This window comes from Columba livia, chromosome 1 (genome assembly GCF_036013475.1).
Source record: "Columba livia isolate bColLiv1 breed racing homer chromosome 1, bColLiv1.pat.W.v2, whole genome shotgun sequence".
Lineage (NCBI taxonomy): Eukaryota > Metazoa > Chordata > Aves > Columbiformes > Columbidae > Columba > Columba livia.
The window spans coordinates 148,895,879-148,914,253 of NC_088602.1; the positions used below are offsets into that span (position 1 = coordinate 148,895,879).

The following is an 18,375-nucleotide window of genomic DNA, read 5'->3' on the forward strand; positions in this document are numbered from 1 at the left end:
CACACACAAGGGTAAGCAGTAATTATTTGCTGTGAGAGCATATATAAGAAGAGGAGAGATTGTATTCTCATTATGGATGGATGACTGTATTACCATCTTCCTCCTTGATGCACTATAGGTGGCAATACTCAAATGTAACAATGACCTGCTGGTTTCTAATTATCTTGTCCTAGACCCTGATAATCCTGCCTATTCTTGCAACAGTGAATTTCTTTCCAGTAAAGCATTTCCCTTGCCAAAGTATATATTTTTTGGCAGCATCTGGCACTTTCCAACCCTGGAATCTGACGTAGGCTTGTAAATTGTGCTAGGTTGGCAAGGTTTTCACCCTCTAGAGCACTGAATTGGTGTAAAATAATACATCATACTGTTTCCCACTCTTTCTGCTACTTTTTTCCCTCAAAAGAATTCTAAACTCTGAAATTTCCATTTCATACCCCAGTGCAATACTCACAAAAGTATAGGTCTTTCTCTTCACACGTTGCAGCTGGCTTAGGAACTACTGTGTGAAGCATAATGGTTCTATCACATGCTTAGTATACTTCATGTCCTCCAAAGCAGCCATTCCATAAAAAGGGCAGAGTACAATGCTATATATGAGAGAAAACTGTTACAAGTGCTGTACTTTGGAAATAAGTTTAGAGGAAGAGGATTTTTTTCCAATTAAATGCACAATGAAGAAAAAAAGAGCTTCTGAAAGCATATTTCTAGAGGAAAACATTACCTTCTTCAGCTGTGTGGCAGACTAAATAAACACAGACATACAAATTAAAAATTAAGGCGCCTTTTGGAATAAATCTACATTTGTCAGCTGACTTTAAAGAAGTGAAACAGTTGTCTTGCTCTCTATTTGAAACATCAAAGAGTTTTCATTTCTTCATAAGGTGCAGCTTACAAATCTTAATTGCTCAGGCAAAATACTCTGTGAAGTCTTGATAGATTTCTCCTACAGATCAATACTGAATGCCTATGCTCTCCCAGTCTTACTCACCAAAAACTTCAGAGGAAAAGGTCCTTAACAATGAGCAAACATCATCTTACCTTAAACTCTGTAATTAATGCAATCCAGTGTTCCACAAAGCAGTAGTTCTAGTGCAGTATCTCAGTATTAACAAATGCATATGCTTTCATAAAGATTTTACTTGTGCATACTGATAAAGCTTATCCTCTATTCTCATGCATATTAAATTAGACTTCAGAGCTAAAGCATCCATTCATTGAACATTTATAAATGCTAATATATGCTCATTTTGATGAATACAAACAAAAATCAGTCTAAGCATAATTATTTATTGGCGCTAACAAAACATTGAAGGAAAACAGAAGCTAAACATTAAATATTGTAGCTTCAAAATGCATGCAACTTATTTACAAAAAAATCAGATTGCCTACTTTGCAACATTTAAACCTTGAGGTATTCTGTAAAGGGACTTTACAATACTTCACAAGATTTGTTGTTTACTTGCTTGTTTGTTTGTTTTTTTAACATTTCGTAGAAGTATAAAAATACAGGCATTTCCTGATGATTGAACATTGACTCATAATTTTCCAAATACAGATTGGAAATTCCAGAGTACCCTCAAGAAGCATTACCAATATAACATTAAAGCATTTGTCTAATATCACAAGGAGATGAAAAGTGACATCAATAATCTCCTATTTTGCATATGCATGCATTTGTAATGCAAAAATAGACAAGAATACTAGTCTGATACACAAAACAAAGTCAGAGAGGTATGGAGATATACAATTAAACAGTTGACTGGCTAGTATGCTTTTTAGAACAATATGTGTGATAGCATGCTTTTTAGAACAATATGAGTCGTTATATTTAATTGTTAAAACAGAAATAAAAGAGAATGGCTTTTTACTCCACCAGTGACATAAATTTTGAGATTTGGGACAAATCACTTTTAATGGAGTTTATTTTCTTTGACTTCAGTTATCTAGAAGTTGTGCATATATTCTAACTACCAGAACAAGCAGCTTTATCTGTAGTCAATGAAAGAACACAGGCTCTTTAAGAGGACAAGGATTCATTTCATTTTAAGCAAAGCATTCAAAACCAGAATAAGTTACTGTCCAGACACACCTGCTTGTTGACTTCACTGTCAACTGTCAACTTAAACTAGATCCCTAATTTTCAGGTAGTAAAGCTGAGTAAGATGAATCTCACACTCAGCATCCCCAGTCTTCTGTGCCACCATAAGTTCATGTAACTAGATCCCAGCCTGGCTCTAGTACACAGGATGTGCTTGTTCAGTTACTACATTATAATACAGCACCACAGACTCTCAGCCTTGTTGTTTTGGGCACACAAGAGTTTTATCTGACTGACCTACTTCCTCATAGTATGCTTACATACATCCAGACACTGTAAGCTACAAACTGGACACAGTGGTGAACAAGAAAAAGAAAAGAAGTTTGTCATCACACTTCTCTGGGGGATCTCTCACAGAGGTACCCCAAAACTGCTATCAGTGCTTCAAAATTGTACAAATAATATTACCTTGATGTTTTGATAGAAATATTTTGAGTTTCTCAGTACAAGATTATAGTACACTAATAGGTCAATTGCCTTCCACGTTACTTCAAAAGTTGCAGTTACAGCTCCAGATTTACTCTAATAGTAGGTTAGTTCACTGTTCTTCAGATTTTTGATGTTTTTTTTCTGAATTACAGTCTGAATGACATTCTCAGGTTCTGCTGATGGGCTAAAAAAGACTCTATTTACAGCAAATATAAATAGCCACATAAAAGCTCCAGAACGTATTACCCCAGTTCTTCCTGGAGTCCTCTAAATAGTGATCAGATTTGTGTTTATCCTGGGCTATTTCTCCTGTAATTTCCTAATGTTAATGCTACAACAGTAGATTATAACTCTCCGCAGAATGCCTCGATAGTTTGACAACTGGAAATTCTATAATCCACCTACACCAGTGCTTCTCACACTGACACCGTCAGTAGAGAAGAACCAATGGCAGCACCAGTGAGGTATTTTGGAGGGAAGCGGGGGAAAAAAAGAAATCAAGAATAAACAAGCCCTACTGAATTACTCCATTGAGTTTGCATTATTTAAAGGGAAGTGCTGTTAGTACAGAAGGCAGCTGTTTAACTATTGGAATGCTGTACCTTGGCCTCTCAGGCGACTTCAGAGCAGTGTGACTGGACTTTGTATCTGCTTGTAGCACACAGAAAGAAACGTTCACATACTTGGTACGGTAGATTAAACAAGAGCCAAAATTTGTATTAAGAAAACTTTGACCCACATGATATGAAACCGCTTTTGAGTTAGCAACTGACAAAAAAGGAAAGAAACATCCAAGGAAATCAGTGTACGTCAGCAAAAAGGAATGCCTAGGGCTGTTATATGTCCACATGCAGCACTTTGAAGGCTGAGTAAATACAAGGGACTTTTTGATAACAGCTGGAAGACAGCACTCAAATGGTTTCAGAAAGATCAGAAAAATCTATATGGGTGCCCAGCACACTGACACAACAGAATTAGTCCATATTTTAAGGCAACGCCGTAAAAATATTAAGGAACAGAAAAATGGTATTAAATGTTCAGAACTATCAGTCATTTATTTACTAATATGGTCTAGAAATTAAGTTAAGTGTTTAGTTATGTCAGTTCCTATGCAGGAGAGCACTGAGGCATGTGCTTACTGTTGAATATGTGATTTAGTCCAATAGACTGTGTAGGAGCTTGAGGATTTGCTTAGATCTAAGCACACACTTTGGTAATCTGATGAACTGCGACCACCTGATCCTACAGTCTTTCTGAAGAAGATGGTTCAAATACTGATAATATCTGTAGAAGTGATAGTATCTCCTTATAATTCTTTATCTCATCTCTGTGATATCATAGTTTGTATACTGCAGCACTTAAGTGGACAGCAGCAATTTAAAATCTATTGGTTTAAAATTAATTTAGACATCAGATACTTCTCAAAAGTAGAGTCCAGAATCATGATTACTGAAACAACCATTTTTCCTATTTTTTTCTATTCATTTTCTCTACCGGTTGTGCAGTACTTTGGGTGATATCACTTTCTATTTCATGTGAATATTAAGCATACTTGATTGCTTAGGTCTGTCAAAAAACTTGGGAAAACTTATTTTAAATTAAAAAAAAAAAGTAAAATCATTTGACTTCACAATACTAATGTTATCTTTTTATGAAGGATGAGCATTTAGTATGCCATGTAACACATTAACACATAAGTCTATACATAAACATCAAATTTTATTGCTGACCACATCACTGATGCATTAGTGATTCCATTCCAAACTTGTTACATGTACCATACAGTTTTTTTTAAAGAGCTATAAAACATTATATTTTCCTTCATAAAGTTATTCTGTCAGAAAGAGAAACAACTCATAGATGTCTTTGTTCTGGCTACAGTAAAAATAGTTTTGAAGTACACTGAGATTTTAACACTTGAAATATTCCAGGATTCAGGATTTGTATTAACTGTTTATGCATCTGATAGTGCAGGAGAAATATTGCTACTGATTACTAAATAAGGCAGGTAATGCTTCATGGGTTATTTCAGGTATATACAGGTATATTATCAATTTTATAAATGGTTAAATTCAGACACTGAAGGGTGACGTAACTTCCATGAAATCACACAGAAAGATAGTAGCTAGATGAGAATAAAACTCAGAATTTACAACTTCTAACAAACAAAAAAAATGTGTAAGTTGCTACTTGACTTATTGGGAAGACATCATATAAAAATAAATGAGTGATGTTATTAAAAGTTAGATTACATGGCTCTAGTTCTTCTATTTATGCGCTATCAAAGAAAAATCAAACATATTCCTATTGAAATGACTGTACATACCAAAAGGTCAGAAATTGTATTAACAAGAAATGATACTGATAAACTGGTAGAAAACTATGTAACCCATTGCATGTCTCTGGTTTTCTTATGTCTTGAGTAAAAAATAATTAAGGAAAGAAAGCATCAGATTCTATAATATAATTGAGCTAAATTTAAAAGGGCAAAATACAAGCAGTGATGTATAAGTACAGGCTCAAGAGCTATTGATTGTTTAAAGTGATGGAAGATTTAAAAAAAAAAAAATCACACCAACCGCTTCATCTTTGGCTTTAATCACGACAAAGCTGAATGTTAATCATATTAAATGACAACATTTTGAGACCTTTCAAACTTTTCATTTCATTTGACTATTTCCTTTATAACCCCTTCATATCCCAAAAAAAATGCTGATATCTGTCAGTAGACCATTCTGACCAAAACAAACCACTAAGAAAAAATACCACAGGAAGTGCTCTGCAGAGTAGATAATTGGCTTCAGCAAAGAACAAACATACTTGTTTTGCTAATAGATTTTGCAAGTTAAAGACATTTATGGTCTTTCTACTCATGGAAGGAAGATATTTTCTATCAAGTTCTGTTGTTTACTTATGGATGTTCCCGGACAACACATTTCATCTTATTGATTCTAAATTTTGTCAGCTAAAGGTAACATTGCCTACCTAGCATGAATATCATGAGCTGTCAACATTTGTAAGATCCTTAGAAGTGCAAAACATTACTGATTTTGAATCTTCTACTGGATCGGTAGATTTTTTTTTTAATAGGTAAATTCTTTTCTAGGTAGAAAGGTCGTGATAAGCCAGATGAAACTAACCGATGAACTGTCCATCCTTATTTTTACTATTATCACTAGCCAGGGAATCAACCAAACTTCTATGGTGTTAGCTGCTATGAAATACCATTTAAAGGAAAATTCTTGAATAGAAGCTTTTAGAGGCTGTTTGCTTATGAAAAATTTGCAGACTGACAAAAGAAAGGTAACCTCAACCTTACCTACAGTTCAGCTGGATCTATCACAAAGAGTTACACCTGCATATCCAGGAACAGGATTTGCCCTTCCATGTTTTAAAAGGAAACAAGGCGAAATGTGGAACAGCTGTGTATCACACAGTAATGACACTCCACATTTTATCATGACTACTAAATTTTAAAAGTATGTGTCTAATACAATCTGATTAACAGAAAAATCTCCAGGGAAATGCTGATACTTCTAGTATAACTCAGTGAGTGAAAATAGTCTGGAAAAAAACCTCAAAACTCTGTGTCTTCATATTTATAATACTTTTCAATGATACACAGAAAACAACACAAACACAAACACAGACAAATCAAAATATCAAAATACTGTAATCCACTCCTGGCTTACTGTTCTGTTTAGTCTTATGAAACAAATCATTTTGCAGGCAATGTACAGTATAGAGGCCCTCAGTGGATTTCAATATACTAAGTAAGCATATTTTTCTTTTGTTTAATTTATAGTCCCTGGGAAAAAAGGACATTTAAAAACCCATTGTCTGGGTTTATAAAGCTCATACAGATAGTTAGTTCTTAGCTGACTGTATTGCTGTCTAAAATGTTAGATCTACTTTACCACTAGAGGTCTTTTCATTTACGGATATACTAAGGCCTCAAGGGCTCTTTGTCAGTGGACATATGTTTTAATCACAGAGAACACAGCTGAGAGCGGCCTCACAGTCACAGGTCCTGGTTGTTGTGGGGGATTTTAACTTCCCTGGTGTTTGCTGGAAGGACCATTCAGCCAGCCAGCCACAGTCCAGGAGGTTCTTCCAGTGCATTGACGATAACTTTCTGATGCAAATGGTGGAGGAGCCAACTAGGAGAGGTGCACTGCTGGACCTCATCCTCACTAACAAGGAGGGCCTGGTTGAAGCAGTAAAGGTGGAGGGCCGCCTTGGTTGCAGTGACCATGAAATGGTGGAGTTCAGGATCTTGTGTGGCAGGAACAGAATAGCAAGCAGAATTGCAACCCTGGACTTCAGCACGGCAAACTTCGGCCTTTTCAAGCAATTGTTAAGGGAAATCCCATGGGCAAGGCTGCTTGAAGGTAAAAGGGCCCAAGACAGTTGGATAGTATTCAGGGACTGTTTCAACCAAGCTCAAGATCAGAGCATCCCGACATGTAGGAAGTCAAGGAAGGGAACTAGGAGACCTGCGTGGTTAAACAGGGAACTGCTAGGTAAGCTCAAGCAGAAGAGGATTGTTTACAGATCATGGAAGGAGGGGCTGGCCACTTGGGAAGAATACAAGGCTGTCGTCAGAGGATGTAGGGAGGCAACTAGGAAAGCTAAGGCCTCCTTAGAATTAAACCTGGCAAGAGGGGCCAAAGACAACAGAAAGAGCTTTTTCAAACACATGGCAGATAAAACTGACACCAGAGGCAATGTAGGCCCACTGATGAATGAGGTGGATGCCATGGTGACAGAAGATACAGAGAAGGTAGAGTTACTGAATGCCGCCTTTGTCTCTGTGTACTCTGCCGGAAGCTGTCCTGAGGAGCCCTGTTCCCCTGAGGCCCCAGAGGAAGTCAGGACAATGGAGAAGTTTGCCTTAGTTGATGAGGACTGGATTAGGGAGCAATTAAGCAATCTGGTTATCCATAAATCCATGGGTCCAGATGGGAAGCACCCGTGGGTGCTGAGGGAGCTGGCTGAGGTCATTGCTAGGCCACTCCATCATCTTTGCCAAGTCTTGGGAAACAGGAGAGGTGCCTGAGGACTGGAGGAAAGCAAATGTCACTCCAGTCTTCAAAAAGGGCAAGAAGGAGGACCCGGGTAACTACAGACCAGTCAGCCTCATCTCCATCCCTGGGAAAGTGATGGAACAACTTATCCTTCGTGCCATCTCAAGGCATATCAAGAATAAGAGGGTCATTAGGGGCAGCCAATATGGCTTCACCAAGGGCAAGTCATGCTTGACCAACCTCAGAGCCTTTTATGAAGACATAACGAGGTGGATAGATGATGGCAGCGCAGTAGATGCGGTCTACCTTGACTTCAGTAAAGCATTTGACACACTCTCCCACGGCATCCTCACAGCTAAACTGAGGAAGTGTGGTCTGGATGATTGGGTAGTGAGGTGGACTGTGAACTGGATGAAGGAAAGAAGCCAGAGAGTTGTGGTTAATGAGGCAGAGTCTAGTTGGAGGCCTGTATCTAGTACAGTACCTCAAAGGTTGGTACTGAGACCAGTACTATTCAATATATTCATTAATTACTTGGATGAGGGAATAGAGTGTACTATCAGCAAGTTTGCTGATGACACCAAGCTGAGAGGAGTGGCTGAAACGCCAGAAGGCTGTGCTGCCATCCAGCGAGACCTGGACATGCTGGAGAGTTGGGCGGGGAAAAATTTGATGAAATATAACAAGGGCAAGTGTAGAGTCTTACATCTGGGTAAGAACAACCCCAGGTTCCAGTATAAATTGGGGAACGACCTATTAGAGAACAGTGTAGGGGAAAGGGACCTGGGGGTCCTGGTGGACAGCAGGATGACCATGAGCCAGCACTGTACCCTTGTGGCCAAGAAGGCAAATGGCATCCTGGGCTGTATTAGAAGTGGGGTGGTTAGTAAGTCCAGCGAGGTTCTCCTTCCCCTCTACTCTGCCCTGGTGAGACCACATCTGGAACATTGTGTCCAGTTCTGGGCCCCTCAGTTCAAGAAGGACAGGGAACTGCTGGAGAGAGTCCAGCGTAGGGCAACCAAGATGATTAAGGGAGTGGAGCATCTCCCTTATGAGGAAAGGCTGAGGGAGCTGGGTCTCTTTAGTTTGGAGGAGACTGAGGGGTGACCTTATTAATGTTTACAGATATATACAGGGTGAGTGTTGTGAGGATGGAGCCAGGCTCTTCTTGGTGACAACCACTGGTAAGACAAGTGGTGATGGGTTCAAACTGGAACACAAGAGATTCCACTTAGATTTGAGAAGAAACTTCTTCTCAGTGAGGGTGACAGAGCACTGGAACAGGCTGCCCAGGGAGGTTGTGGAGTCTCCTTCTCTGGAGACATTCAAAACCCACCTGGACACCTTCCTGTGTAACCTCATCTAGGTGTTCCTGCTCCGGCAGGGGGATTGGACTAGATGATCTTTCGAGGTCCCTTCCAATCCTTAACATTCTGTGATTCTGTGAACCGCAAAACAGAGTTTTGTCTTCAACTTGACAACTGCAGGACAAGTATATGTATATTGACCTAGAATTTGCTGTATAAGCATTGAAGGCAATAATTTCCAAAAGAGAAATTGAATTTTCATCTTTTTTTGTACCTTTAGCCTTTTTCTAGCTTGAGTAATTCCTTTGAAATGTAAACTCCTGCCAAACTCTGTGAATAACAGATTTTTGGTCTCAGTGATAAAACTGACAGGGGGGAAAAAAAAAAAAAAAAAAAAAAGCTAGAAAAAGAATTGGTAGAGCTGACTGAATTCAGTTGCTCCATTTTTTGGCTTTTGGTGCCATTTTCTTTCTTTTTTTTCCATATTTTTTGGTTCTTAACCAATGTGGATCATTCTGTAAATGGAAACATTTAATGCTGAAAATGTCAAAACAAAACATTTAATCTTTTCAGAATTTTACTGTCTGAAACCAAATTCTACCAGAATTTTAAAATCGATGTAGTGAGTAAGCTGTTGGTAGTGGTGTGTGAATTTATTGTTCCTTCACTTTTAGTTAGTCATATCAGGGCAACTGCACATCCATCCGCATTGCATGCAAACAAGCCCAGGAAATAATGGGTCTGAAGTATTCACATATTGTTGTAGCAGAGAAACCATCAGTTAATAAAGAAATCATAAATCACTTAACAAGAAAAAAAAATGAAAAAGAGAGAGAGAAAGAAGAGTGTAAGAGTTCTATGAATGAAAATGTCTCCCTTTACTGGAGCTGAGTGAAAAAATGCAAAATATTTGCCAATCAGGTAGTTCCTACAGATGCCCAGTACAAACACAAAACACAGGAAAGACCATGTTATGTCAGTCCCATTTCTTATCTTGTGCAAAACTACAGAATATAAAATCTGCTTTTATCTGTTCCATCAGACATCTTCCTATTTTTGCTGCATTTCATTGCTTACTTTGTTACTTATTTCCTGCTTCTCACTAGTTTTTGAGCTTGCGGATCGTACAGCCCATGAAGTGGTATACAGTATTTCATTCCCCTTTGGAACACACTCTGACTTCACATAGTGCCTCAGTATAGCCTTTTTCATTACAAAATACTTGCCTACAACAGAGACATCATCTCTGATCTCTAAACACCAGCTACCTCAGTCAGCTCAGCAATCGGTTTTCATTCAAAAGCTAAAGGGCAAATTTCCTTTGCAAGGCTTCGAAATGTCAGATTTCAGCTTCCCTCCCATTCCATTTTAAATGCCAAGACAGTTCAAGAAAATCTTTTAATAATACTTTATAGTTTTGCTCAAATGCGTAAATAACAACCACTATAGACAGAGATCAAAGCTGGCCATTTCTAGGAATAACTTTCAAAGCTGTATCTGAGAGCAGGTTCTTAGAATAGATACACACAGGAAGCCTCTGCAACTGCCATGGGTGATTCAGTTAAAATAATGCAACTTAATATCATTGCTGCTGAGATCTTTGCATTTTCTTTCTAACATAAAAACTTTCCATTTGTGTTTTGAATAGGTAAGCCTACAGGGTATGGATCCAGCAGTAGACGCTTACACCACAAGGGAATAGTGGATGAATGCTGCTTCCAGAGTTGTGACCTGAGGAGGCTGGAGATGTATTGTGCTCCAATAAAGCCACCTAAATCTGCACGCTCTGTACGTGCTCAGCGCCACACTGATATGCCAAAAGCACAAAAGGTAGGCCAGGCTGAAAAACAAACAAACACACACAAATAAGCCCTACCTATTTTAGGGAAGGAAAATTCTGTCAAGGCTGGTAACATAGCAAACAACTGATATGTTCTGCCTGCTCAGAACACTGAGATTTAGTGGGGCTGGGGAAAATAGTTCCTGTGGTAGAAAATAAGTAGGAAACGGTGTGTTGTATCTCATCTCTTAGAACACTGAATACAACACAGAATTGCTAACCTAGTAGTTGTGAGGCTTTATCCTGCTACTGGGTAGTAAATGACAAGCACTCACATCATCTTATCATAAATAGTACCTGAGACTCCTTTCAAAAGAGAAATCAAACACTGAATGTTTAACAACTGATGTATCCAGAACCTCCTCACTCATCCTTCCCTATCAGGAAGAGTTAGAGTGAGTGATCAAGAGGGAAAACACAGCTCTTCTGCTATCTATTTTACATGTAAATTAACAATTTTTTTTTTTCTTTCTTCATTATTTTGGCTTACTTTTATATTTATCAGAATGAAATTAGCTGAATAGTTACTGTAATCATGTCATACTTAATTTTAACTGTTTCATGCTTAATATATGTATTTTGCAAGCATTTAAAATATTCATGGTATTATTTGTATAGTTGTGGAGTTCAGAGTTTCCAGTTTGTTATTCCTGTCATACTAGATATACTATACATACATGTAGTTGCTTCATCTCTCCTCAACTGAGCCTATAGTTCAGAAAACCCATCTTAGTCTAGCCTGCCATTAAGCTCATGTCCAACCATTGCTCCTGTTTGAGTTCTGAACATCTGTTTGACATGTTATTTGACATACACCGTAAGCCCCAAGCGATATATTTTATTGCTGTTGACTCTGTTTGTCTTACACATATGTTGGCCCACTTCCTGCAGTTATCTGAAATGTTCTTCTTCTAAGAAACGGAACTGCATTAAATCCTTAGTTTTCATAGGAAGTCAGGAAACCAGCACTGTATACAAATTTCCTTGATATCATCTTCATGAAAAGAACAATTGTAATAGTTCTGGCATCCATTTCTTTTCCATAAGACAATCCATTGAACAGAATCCATTCACCTCTTCCTCAGGAGTTTTCAACCAGTTAAAGTAATGGCTGTATGATACTTCCTGGAAAGTGTCACCTTAACCGTGAATATCTCAAAAGGCACAAATGACAAAAAGTGAAGACTTCTTCAGGTAGAGCTCAACTATAGACAAGTAAATCCTGTGGTTTATTCTTGTCTAAGCACACATATATTTAGGGCTTGCAGGAAAATAATAAAACAGGCTTGGCCAGTAATCTGTGTGCTCCTTCCCATACTTGTTGCTAAGTTGATGAGTAAAACATTCTGTAACTTCAAATAAAAGAAGATACCTGCCAGCTGTCTCATGGATCTCAACACTGCTTTGTGTGGAGCGCTAAGGAATGATGTAATTCTTTAGGCAGCTGTCCTCTTCCCAGTTAGAAAGATAGGCAGGAAAACCCTTCTCTTGCAAACAGAAAGGAAGAGAAAAAAGCCCTTGCATCCTTCTGTAGCAATGTTCGAGAGGGGATACTGGAAGAAGAAAAAAAAAAATAGAGGGAGTATGTAGTAATTGAGAGAATCTAGCTAGGGAGAAAATAAAGGAGGGAATTAGATCAAAGAGGTTGATAAGATGAGAAATATTGAAGATGTGAATGAACCATGGTGCATCACACAGAAAAGACACAATTTTGAGGAAAGCAGAGGAAAAATAAAATTAGAGAAAAAAAAAAAACACCTTTAAATAAAACATATGAGAAAAAGAGGAGAGAGATGAACAGAAGCAGAAAAATCATAAATGCTTCTTGATGAGTTTTTGGTGATGAAACAACAGAAATCTGATGGGAAAAACACATTGAAATTTTCATTAATGTCTGTGGATGGAGAAAATTAGATTGAGCAAACAAAAATACAGAAGGAATAGGAGAAACTATTATTCAGATTTATGACAGACAAAAGGAAAATACAGATAAAGGAAGAGAAGGGAAAGAGAATCATTAAGAAAAACTCTATGTGACAAAGCTGTGGTACATATTCTCATGTAATTATTTTTTGTCTTTCTTTTTTCTTTTTGCAGTCAGCTGTACATGCCTCCAGTAAGAAAGACAATGTTACATACATACTTTCTTATTTGGATAGGCTCCCCCAACATAAATGAATTTGGCTAATTCATAGTGTCGATATGTCACTGATTTTAATTAAACAAATAATTATTTTTTAGTTGAGCAATTTTTTCTGCTTTAGAATATTTCTCTCTCTTAATATTACAGGCTATAAATGGGATACATATGTTATACGTAGAAAGTGAATATATATATGTAAAGAAATATATATGACGTCTTTAATATTTTCTTATTCAGCTAAAAGATTTAAGGCAGGATTAAGTGAAATATATAAGATGCTATACAGTTACTCTCAAATTTCATACACAATTATTTTCTTATGCCTTTCATACTCCTAATGTAGTTTTTATTTACCACCTTCTCATAACCTTTTTAATAGACAAATCCAGGTTTGGGGGCTTGGTTTAAGTGCTTTTGTAGGTGGTTTGCTTTTCCATTTCCTTGAGCAAATTACTCCTCCTATGCACTATTTCATAGAATAAGTTAATTAAATGGAGCAAAGCCATTCTGTTCATAGGTTATGTTTATGCTGATCTTTAGTTATTATGTTACAAACAAGTGTTGTTACACTACACGCACAAATCTGAATGATGAGGCCCAGACACTGTATTATTAATGTGGGCTGGTAACCCCCAATTGGTGCTATAAGACCAAAATCAAGAACTAGTATTAGTTCAATTACAGTGACTGTGTGTGTGGAATTTTATTTGTTTTCTACCCAATCAACGAAATATTTTATTTTTCTATAAGATCATTGTTTGTCCTGTTCTGAGACCTTCACTCACATAAAAATATAAAAGTATATTTAAAAAGTAAAAAATAAATATATTGTTATGATATACATAGGGGTATTATATATACAGCATACCCCACATATTCACCAGAAAAAATACCTGTATACAATGGAACACATACCAAAGCTTTACCCTAATTTAGGTGCCCCGCTTTCAGCACCTCTTTCACACTCAGCCCATGACAAAATTACCTTAAACTGGAACAGCCAATTAATATAACAAAAATGCACAACAGCTTGCAGAGAGAAGTGAGGTGTGCATCAGAGCACAATGCAATTAGCTACGGGCTAACCACCCCAGAGTATCATTCCAGTTGTATTTTAGCGCTGTGGGCCTTAGGTAGGTTGTGAACTACGGTATTTCGTAGTTTCTCTCGGTGCCCAGCAGTCAAACATCCTCTCAGATGTCTATCTAAAGGATACCAAACTCTCACCAGAGTGTCCCCTCTACTTAATAAGAAGTATCTCCCCTACTCCCTGAAATACTTTCTTTTTCTTGACTTGAAGCCTACAGAGGTCGTTTAATGTGTCTGGATCAGCAACTCTGTCTGGGATGAAAAAACTGTTTGTAGCTTGAGAGGCTTCTGGAGCATTCAGATTGTTTTCTACAGTGTGAAACAATAAATATATCCAAGCTGGGGTACAGGAAAGATACAATAAAGTAGCAGTTCTGTTTTTAAATGCTCAAATCTGGCACAGAAGAAAAGTTGTCTTCTTGCTGACAACTGGACAATGATTGTTCAATGAGAAAATGCTTTAGTTTTATACAAATAGTTTTTTCAATAGTATTCATGTATTCCTGTAACAATCAATACAAAACCAACACAGCTGGCTAAGATTTAGGAAGCCATTTTCTTCTTTTTTTTTTTCTCTCTCCAAATTTGATCTGCAAAGGTAGATTATTCCTTTAAAACAGAGCAGGATCTATCCATATAATCTACCTTCAGTCAATCTGTGTTCTAGAATATATTGCCCTGATAATTCAGATTCCTCAGTATAGGACTAGCTGACCAGAAATACAGAAATAACATAAAATATGCAAAAAATACAGGTAATGCAAGGGGATGAAATTTGATTTTCAGTTTGTTATTGAGACTGAAGAATTAAAAAAAAAAATTCAGGACAACTGTCCTAGACTATTTACTTAATGGAATAGAATAATTTCAGATCCCATTGCAACACTAAGATCAAGGGTGTTAAAGAGCGGTTTGGTTTTTTCAGTTTGTTTAATTTACCTTTCTATTACTAATATTTATATAATTAACATGAATTAGTTCTCTATATCTCTTTATTATATTAAATATTGAATTTTAAAAATGGTGTTTTGAAAAGGGAAAGTGGGAAGTTTCACATTGGAATTGAATATTTTGGCATTTCCACAGCAAAACACTTTATTCTCAGAAAGTCAAAGCTTTTTGATTCCTTGCAGCTCTAATCTTCATTAAGCTATTTTAAGTCTCCTCAAAACTTCAGATTTCAAGGAGTTTAATATTACTCAAAACCCCCTTACTTTGCTTCTGATCATCTCAATTAAGATATTGAAATTTAGTATTTCACCTTTTTGCATTAGTTATAATACTATTTAAAACAAGATCCCAGTAAAAGAAACAGTTAAAATACCATAAAAAAATAAAATTTATTAAAACGCTTGTACATTTAAACGAATAATTTTTTGAAGGATCACAATCTAGCAAATATTACTATTAGTCTTGCAGCAATTTTATTTTGTTATAAATTTCATTTGAAAATTAATGAGTAGTCATAACTTTTTATAGAATAATGAAACTCTAAACATTTAATCAGATACTCCAAACAACCTCCAGGATCTGTTGTTCGCTCATTTACAGATCACTCATCAGTTATGGTCATCCAAAGCCTGTTTTGTTTACTTATTTGCTAGTTGAATACTTGGTTGAAAGCTTTCAATATATATTTTATTGTTAAAAACTGACAGATACTTAGGCATTTGTCTTGCTAGAACGGATAAAATATAGGAAACTATCAAGTGCATACTACAAATCCATTATAAAATTCTATCTCATTTGTAGTTAATTACATATACAAACAGACATTATTAAAGAGGACACAATCATACATCAGCATTTCTAAACCCAAAAAAGATGTCCCTTGAATTTCTGTCTTCAGTATCCATACTTCCATCTAGCTTTTCTTTCATTTGCTTCTCTCTCTTCTGAGAAATGCTAATAAAAATTTAGTCTATTTACCCTGAGTTGAATTAAGTTTCAACAGCAATTTGGAACACTGCTGAACAGAACTTTGAAAAATCACTGTTCTCTGTTCAAGCAATGGAAATTGGGCTATTTCCACAACAATTGTGTACGTGAGGGAAGACTGTGACCTTTTTGATTAAGCAGTGTCACCAAGTTGTCAACTTAAAGCTATAAGGTACCTTGAAAGTTATTACATGAATGTGAACACCGGTAAGGCTGATTTAAAAATCTAGTAAGTAAAGAAGAAGGAAAGCAAAAAACCATAGTGCTCTGCCATCATCTTGCACCCTGAGCAAAAGGACAAAAGAGGTCTACATCCTGACATAATTTTGCGCTCCTTAGATTTTTAGCCCTTGTTCTTCTTTGGGCTCCATATGTGCAAAATACACATAAATATATATACCAACAAAGTATCAATAGGAAGCAGATTCTATCAATCATCCTTTTCAGATTGTATCTATCCTTCAAAATTTAAATAAATGCTAAATGAAACTAAGATAAAGAAAATATGTTAATATTTTTAGTTTAGGAAAATGCCATTAAGAAAACAGAAAAGTGTTACAAAGATTAATGAGCAAAAACGCAACACTGGTGAATTGTTTTGTAATTGCCTCAGTATCAACTCACAGATACATTTACAGGCCAAAATACTCACAATGGCACTAATCCTAATTTTTATTACAGCTGTGCCACATTACCAAGCCAATGAGGAAACCTTTAGGTGTAACAGATAGAAGGACATGGCCTCTTCACTTCAGAAAACTATTTTCTCCCTTTGCTTACTTCCCAGCCTTGTTATTATGTTCCTGATCACACTGCCCACAGAACTAAAGAGCTTTCAAAGAGACCCTAGAGAGTTTGTAGCTAAGACATCATGCTTATTACAACATGCTTGTTAGACTTTTCATTTCTTACCAATAAAGCAAGAGATATTTTAATGCCAAAAGGAGGTTTGAATGTCCATCCTAAGAGGACAGGACTGCCACTGCATGCTTCCCAATACCCTTCCATCTTTGTTAAATGACCTTTACTATCACTAAAGTAGTTGTTATCCTTATGTTAATGCTGCCCGGTCTCCAAAGATCCATGCTCAAGGTGACAGAAGTCTGAGCTTCTCTATTCATGAACTGACTTACGCAAAGTTGGCATTTTGCATCTGTCATATTAAAATATTTACTGTCTTTGTCTGGGTCTGAATATCAGCTCAGAGGATCTGATAATGAAACAAGTATCACAGATGACAATTTTATTTCTAACTACTTAAAAAAAGAAACCCCACACAACAACAACAAAACCAAAGAACAACAATGACAGGAGAATAAAGGCAATATACCTTCACACTTTTTTTTCAATGGTCTCAACGTTTCATACTTGAAAAAATGTGTTATGTGGGTCAAAGCATTTTCTGGCACTCATGTTACTGCTGCCACCACCAGTGCCACTTCTTTGTAGTTATTAATCAAAATGCTAATTCCAGAGGAGAAATTGTTCTAAAAGTAACCTGTCATCTTCCCTCAATTTCAAAGCTAGCTTGTGTATCATGACGGCTCTTTTTCCATCTATATGTCAGTGTTAAAAGCTACTCTACTGCATCTTAGCATTTGCTTCGTTTGTATTATAAAGCCATTTTAAAGTCAGACAACAACTGTAGTGGAGAGAATTTATATTTTTTCATTTAGTACTTCGAAAGCCACCGCAATGCAAAATGGCTGTTGCTTCATAATAAGGATGTCACAGTCCATTTTACAGATCAGAGTGTGGAACCATTAAGAATGTATGACTTTTTGCAAATAAAGTGTAACATATAACTTTTCCTACTTTGGTAAACTCTTTTCAAAAGGAAAACCTAGGGGCAGCACTGATGAGGATATTTTCCTTTGTTGCCACGAGGAAAAAAACAGGGCAGATCACAGAATCACAGAATGTTAGGGATTGGAAGGGACCTTGAAAGATCATCTAGTCCAATCCCCCTGCTGGAGGAGGAACACCTAGATGAGGTTACACAGGAATATGTCCAGGTGGGTTTTGAATGTCTCCAGAGAAGGAGACTCCACAACCTCCCTGGGCAGGCTGTTCCAGTGCTCTGTTACCCTCACTGTGAAGAAGTTTCTTCTCAAATTTAAATGAAACCTCCTGTGTTCCAGTTTGTACCCATTGCCCCTTGTCCTGTCATTGGTTGTCACTGAGAAGAGCCTGGCTCTGACCTCGTGACACTCACCGTTTACATATTTATAATCGAGTCAAGGAATTCCTGGGGTTTTAGTTCATTGTTACCAAGATAAGCATTTGTAGCATAAGGCAGGATTCTTAAAAGTGGCAGACTCCTGTGAAGTTTTGCAATGATGATTTTAGTGAAAAGCAGTGAAAATCTAAAGGTTCATCCAGAATGAGTACTTCAAGGTGAAAAATGAGATACCACTTCGGGAAAACTAAAGACAGAAAAGGTAGTTTTGGAAAAGTCGGAAGAGAAAAAGGCAACAAACAAGCAAAAATTATTTTAATTT

General features: G+C 36.9%; 1 protein-coding gene across 2 annotated transcripts in view; it reads left to right on the forward strand.

Moving 5' to 3' along the window:
• The window catches only part of IGF1 (insulin like growth factor 1), a 60,233-nt gene that overhangs the window by 32,508 nt on the left and 9,350 nt on the right, over window positions 1-18,375 (forward strand). For both annotated transcript variants that reach the window (XR_271947.3, XM_005500280.4), the window contains exon 3: window positions 10,513-10,694. Coding sequence is in view for 1 of the 2 variants with exons in the window: in XM_005500280.4 (XP_005500337.1) it covers window positions 10,513-10,694 (182 nt within the window). In the remaining variant the exon portion in view is untranslated. The remainder of the gene's footprint in view (window positions 1-10,512; window positions 10,695-18,375) is intronic.